The sequence below is a fragment of the Trematomus bernacchii genome, unplaced genomic scaffold (genome assembly GCF_902827165.1).
Source record: "Trematomus bernacchii unplaced genomic scaffold, fTreBer1.1, whole genome shotgun sequence".
Taxonomy (NCBI): Eukaryota; Metazoa; Chordata; class Actinopteri; order Perciformes; family Nototheniidae; genus Trematomus; species Trematomus bernacchii.
The window spans coordinates 4,865,522-4,870,800 of NW_022987739.1; the positions used below are offsets into that span (position 1 = coordinate 4,865,522).

Genomic DNA, 5,279 nt, shown 5'->3' on the forward strand with positions numbered 1-5,279 from the left:
TTTGAAGGACTTCTGTTCCTTCAATCACTATTCTTGCATCCGCACCCCTGGTCAAGTCAATCTTCAGCACCTCATTGCTAACTTCCACTTCACCATCCTGGAATAAGTAGATTAGAAAATACATTTCAGTGTTTTTTGTGCAATCGGATTCGAAAACATTGCATTGTGTTTCAGGTTAACACAAGTTACAGTTTGATTTAAGCATCGTCTTTACTTACCAAGCTTTCCTTGAAGAGTTCCTCCTTTTCACGAAGACACACCACCAAGCAACGGATAGCTCTCTTTTTTCCACCAAATCATCCTTAAAAGGAGAACATTTTAATGTTGAGAAGGCTTGTTTGCAAAAAAACTAATAAAACATGCCGGGCATTGTCAGTTGTTGTTCATATTTATTTTAATCAGTTTTTATCAAATGTTACGTTAATTCTAACAAGAAAAAAATATATATAAATAAATATATACATACTGTATTACAAATAACCCAAACCTTTGGAGACCATGTTTGAAGGCAAACAAAAAGAGGAAATAACAGGTCAAATCAAGCAAATCCCCCTCTCAGATTCCACAGCAACCAGAAGAACATAAATACTGGCTGGTGATTTGATTAATCAGCTTTGTGATGGAATAAAAAATGCACAGTGCATTTCCTTAGCTGTGGATGAGTCCACTGACACCACTGACAATGCTCAGTTGCTGGTGTTTGTGAGTTTTTATGATGAGGCAAAGGGGGAGTTTGTTGAAGATGTGTTGGGCCTGACGAACCTCAGTGGACACACAAGGGGGCAAGACATTTATAAAGCAATAATGGGAATGCTGAATGAAAGAGGGTGCAGCTGCCTTTATTCATAACTGTGCAGCTCTTACACTGCGACTCTGAGGGATCAAGCACAGACACAATAACAATGAATGTCTTATCGTCTTGGTATACTGCTGTATGCCAGACACGTATGCAAACAGCGTTTCAAGTGGCTGCCCTTTGCCATTTTTTAGGAAAATAGGAAATAAATAAATAACAATAAATATGATATTAGGAATACTATCATTCACAACCCTTTCTCTTTCCTGAATGATCATTCTCCATAATGTACGTGATTTACCAATAGTAGGACTGTTTCATTTTTTATCTATTATATTACATTATCTTATTTATATCTTGGAACCTGGAATAGCTTCTTAGCGATGTCAAAGGACCTTCACTATGGTTTGCTGACGTTATATAGCTTCATTGAGCAATATAGAACATCAAAATGTTATATTTATATATTTTTTAATATTTTAAATAACTTATTTATTTCCTGTTAGGTTAAAACACAACAAGTTAATTTATTTCTTTAATTGTTTTTAACACACTTCTGTAAAAAATCTACTGTTAATCCCCTTGTATGAGTGTCTTGGCTGACCTGCTTCTCTGACTAAGCAGCTCAATAAATAAATATCTGCCTGCACAATCCAATCTGTTTCATTGAATGAATTTAATGAAAGAGAAAACTATATTTGAGAAACATTTTTAATGTTGTTAAAGAGCAAACACTCAGTGACTAAGACACATCATTTTCTACCAAATACAATACAAGTGTGCTGAAGCAAAGCTTTTTGAAATATTGTTACATTTTACAAACATTTCTTCGCTTTAATACAGGCGTTGATCCAGGAACGGTATTCTGAGATATCAATGTAGACGTTTGGTAAACCTGTGAAGGAACAGTCCTCGTTGACAGTCGCAATTCCAACAGCTTTCCCCTTGCACACGAGGGGTCCACCAGCATCACTCTGTGAGCAGGAAATATCTTTATTTGTTAAAAAGATTATGCATGATGTTATACCTTCTTTTGGAATAAGAAACAAATGTATCTATGAAACATACCTTACAAAATCCTCCATTGTCTGTTGTCTGTTTTCCACCTGTACAGATAGCATTGGCACGAAGTCCAGGAATCTGATCTTTGCAAGCCTCCTGGCTGATGAGAGTCACGTTCACCACATGGAGCTGATCGTCATGATCAGATCCATCGTTCTTCACTGGACCCCATCCAGCAAATTGGCACTTTTCATTTTCTTTTACATCCGTTTCAGGGTCTTGAAGTTGAATTTCTTTTGGTAGCTTTTCTGGTTTTCTTGAATTTATCTTGAGACAAATAAAATCAAAAAGCAGTTTTTCAAAACACAGTCTTACTCTACATCATATGTCAGGTACAGATTGGTTTGTTGGAGCACATGAGTCACTTAAATAAAGGTTATTACGAGCAGGATTACAGTAAATCAACCGGTTTTTGGTTGTGCTGTGTAAATATTATAAGCAGGAATATTTAATACTATTTGCTTCCACCCGTTTATTTACATTTACCCTCACTGAATTAAACTCAGTTGTTTAATTTTCTTCAAACCAAGGGACTACTGGGCTGAATAAACTTACTTCAATGAGCATGATGTCAGTCCCAATTCCAGGTGGGGGTTTGCATGTGGACATAATGTGTTCTTTTATTTTAGGGCCAGGTCTTCTGAGATGGTGGGTGCCGAGAACAACGATTCCTTCATCACTGAAAAATAAATCAGTGAGAGGTTATCGTTGTATTTTGTAAAGTTGTGACAACACAGAACAAATGAAACATGCTTTTTACATCAAACAACAAAACATTAGCTAGAAAAGGAGTAACTTACAATTTACACCCCCCATGGGTGACAACAAAATGTTTGCTGACAAGGAATCCTCCACATTTGTGTTCACCGTCTTCCTCCACCGATACCATATACTTCATCAACTTATCAACGGCAATTTGTTTGTGTCCACCGTCTTCCTGCACCGATACCAGTGGCGGACTGGCCATCGGGACGTTCGGGACGAATCCCGATGGGCCGGTACTGAAGTGGGCCGGGCTGACGATGTGGGCCGGTCGGATAAGTGTAAAAGCCCCCCCCCCTCGTCGACAATTTACTAGCGGTATTTACTTGCGGTACCGAGGTGGGCCGGCGGTACCGAGGTGGGCCGGTCGAGAGTCCCGGGCTGATTTTTAGTCCCAGTCCGCCCCTGACCGATTCAAACTTCATCAAATTATCGTCGTCAATTTTCCGATTTATGATTTTTCCATTTAATACTTTGTCGATCCAGGAACGGTATTTTGAGATATCAATGTAGACGTTGGGTAAACCTGGGAAGGAACATTTGTCGTCGACAGTCGCAATTCCAACAGCTTTCCCCTTGCACACGAGGGGTCCACCAGCATCTCTCTGTGAGCAGGAAATATCTTTATTTGTTAAAAAGATTATGCATGATGTTATACCTTCTTTTGGAATAAGAAACAAATGCATCTATGAAACATACCTTACAAAATCCTCCATTGTCTGTTGTCTGTTTTCCACCTGTACAGATAGCATTGGCACGAAGTCCAGGAAGCTGATCTTTGCAAGCCTTCGGGCTGATGACAGTCACGTTCACCACATTGAGCTGATCGACATAATCAGATCCATCGTTCTCCACTGGACCCCATCCAGCTAATTGGCACTTTTCATTTTCTTTTACATCCGTTTCAGGGTCTTGAAGTTGAATTTCTTTTGGTAAATCTTCTGATTTTGTTCGATATATCTTGAGACGAATAAAATCAAAAAGCAGTTTTTCAAAACACAGTCCTACTCTACTACAAATGTGTTTGTTGGAGCACATGAGTCACTTAAATAAAGGTTATTACGAGCAGTATTACAGTAAATCAACCGGTTTTTGGTTGTGCTGTGTAAATATTATAAGCAGGAATATTTAATACTATTTGCTTCCCCCCGTTTATTTACATTTACCCTCACTGAATTAAACTCAGTTGTTTAATTTTCTTCAAACCAAGGGACTACTGGGCTGAATAAACTTACTTCAATGAGCATGATGTCAGTCCCAATTCCAGGTGGGGGTTTCCATGTGGATTTAATTTGTTCTTTTATTTTAGAGCCAGGTTTGCTGAGATGGTGGGTGCCGAGAACAACAAATACTTCTCTGTCTTTATTACTGAAAAATAAATCAGTGAGAGGTGATCGTTGTATTTTGTAAAGTTGTGACAACACAGAACAAATGAAACATGCTTTTTACATCAAACAACAAAACATTAGCTAGAAAAGGAGGATTAACTTACAATTTACACCCCCCATGGGTGACAACAAAATGTTTGCTGACAAGGAATCCTCCACATTTGTGTTCACCGTCTTCCTGCACCGATACCGTATACTTCATCAAAGTATCGTCTGCAATTTTCCCCTTTATGATTTTACTTCCAAGTACTGTAAATAAAAAAAGTTTAAACTAGTTATTATCTAATTTTCAGGATGAAGAAAAGTCATCAGAGCAATTTACCGTTTTGATCTTGGCATGCCAGAAGAAAAAGAAGCAGAATCTTGTAGAGCCCACGCATCGTGGCGACAGGATGATCAGCCCGCTGTCAAGTGGAACCTTTTTACTGCAGAGTTCGAACTACACAATATGATTGCCATCTATTTATCTTCACTTCCAACCACATCCTGCGGGAGATGCTATTTTGCAACATTGAAAAGAACATACATCATGTAAATACTATGTGTTAGGACATACATTTATAAATTCCTCCTCTTCCTCCATGTCACTCCCCATCCATTTTCACAAAGATCTTTTATAAAGCTATTACTTGCATCATTTCCTGTGTCAGTGTGGCGATGCAGTTGTTTTGACATGTGTATAATTTTAAATGTATTTCTTAATTTGTTCAGCTTTATTTCTATTGATATTGGCACAAAATAAATACTTTAACATGTAAATGGAAGGGGTTATTTACATACAAGTTGTTTTTTTAGTACAGTACTAATGGCAGCAAACCTGCATCCTGCAACATTGCTGCCGTTAGTAGGTGAAACTGGCAGGCTGTGTCCAGTAACCAGGACTTTCCCACAAGCATATGTAGAAGCAAGGGTGTAACTTTGGTTTGAGAAGTGGGGGGGACACAAAACAGGGGGTCCTCCGCAATGAAACATTTTTCTCAATTTAATTCAATTTCCTGCCTTTCTACGAATATATTAGGGACTATGGTGTTAAAAAATCCAAGAAAAATGTGTAGTATATATAATGAGGAGAAGATTTTTGTCTTTAAATTGAAGTTAAAAGCATCAATCTGGTGCACTTTGAGAGCAAAATTAAGAGATTTATGGATACAGCTCTCAACACTCATATGAAACAGAACTGTATACATTTCAATATTCCAAAAACCATTAGAATATGCTCACAACCAATAACACATAATTGATATACTCCTCTCTCCTATCTTAAACTTACC

At 37.9% G+C, this 5,279-nt stretch overlaps 1 protein-coding gene across 2 annotated transcripts; it reads right to left on the reverse strand.

Annotated features, from left to right (window-relative positions):
• Positions 1 to 1,495: 1,495 nt before the first annotated feature.
• Positions 1,496 to 4,497, reverse strand: LOC117496132 (granzyme K-like). Of its 2 annotated transcripts, none has more exons than XM_034147836.1 (5): positions 4,331 to 4,497; positions 4,113 to 4,257; positions 3,856 to 3,988; positions 1,865 to 2,125; positions 1,496 to 1,770 (listed from the first exon to the last, which is right to left on the reverse strand). In XM_034147836.1, the coding sequence occupies exons 1-5, from the start codon at positions 4,386 to 4,388 to the stop codon at positions 1,612 to 1,614; spliced, it is 756 nt and encodes a 251-aa protein (XP_034003727.1). In that variant the 5' UTR covers positions 4,389 to 4,497; the 3' UTR covers positions 1,496 to 1,611. The 2 variants fall into 2 exon arrangements, with proteins under 2 accessions (XP_034003727.1, XP_034003728.1); XM_034147837.1 differs by lacking the exon at positions 1,865 to 2,125 and adding an exon at positions 3,320 to 3,580.
• Positions 4,498 to 5,279: the final 782 nt, after the last annotated feature.

Bases quoted from the DNA above. Each gene is read 5' to 3' on its own strand.
- LOC117496132 (XM_034147836.1), bottom strand. From the start codon at position 4,388: ATGCGTGGGCTCTACAAGATTCTGCTTCTTTTTCTTCTGGCATGCCAA. The intron at 3,989-4,112 runs GTAAGTTAATCC...TTTATTTTTCAG, and splicing joins ACCCATGGGGGGTGTAAATT to TAATAAAGACAGAGAAGTAT. The intron at 1,771-1,864 runs GTATGTTTCATA...TCCTGCTCACAG, and splicing joins ACAATGGAGGATTTTGTAAG to AGTGATGCTGGTGGACCCCT.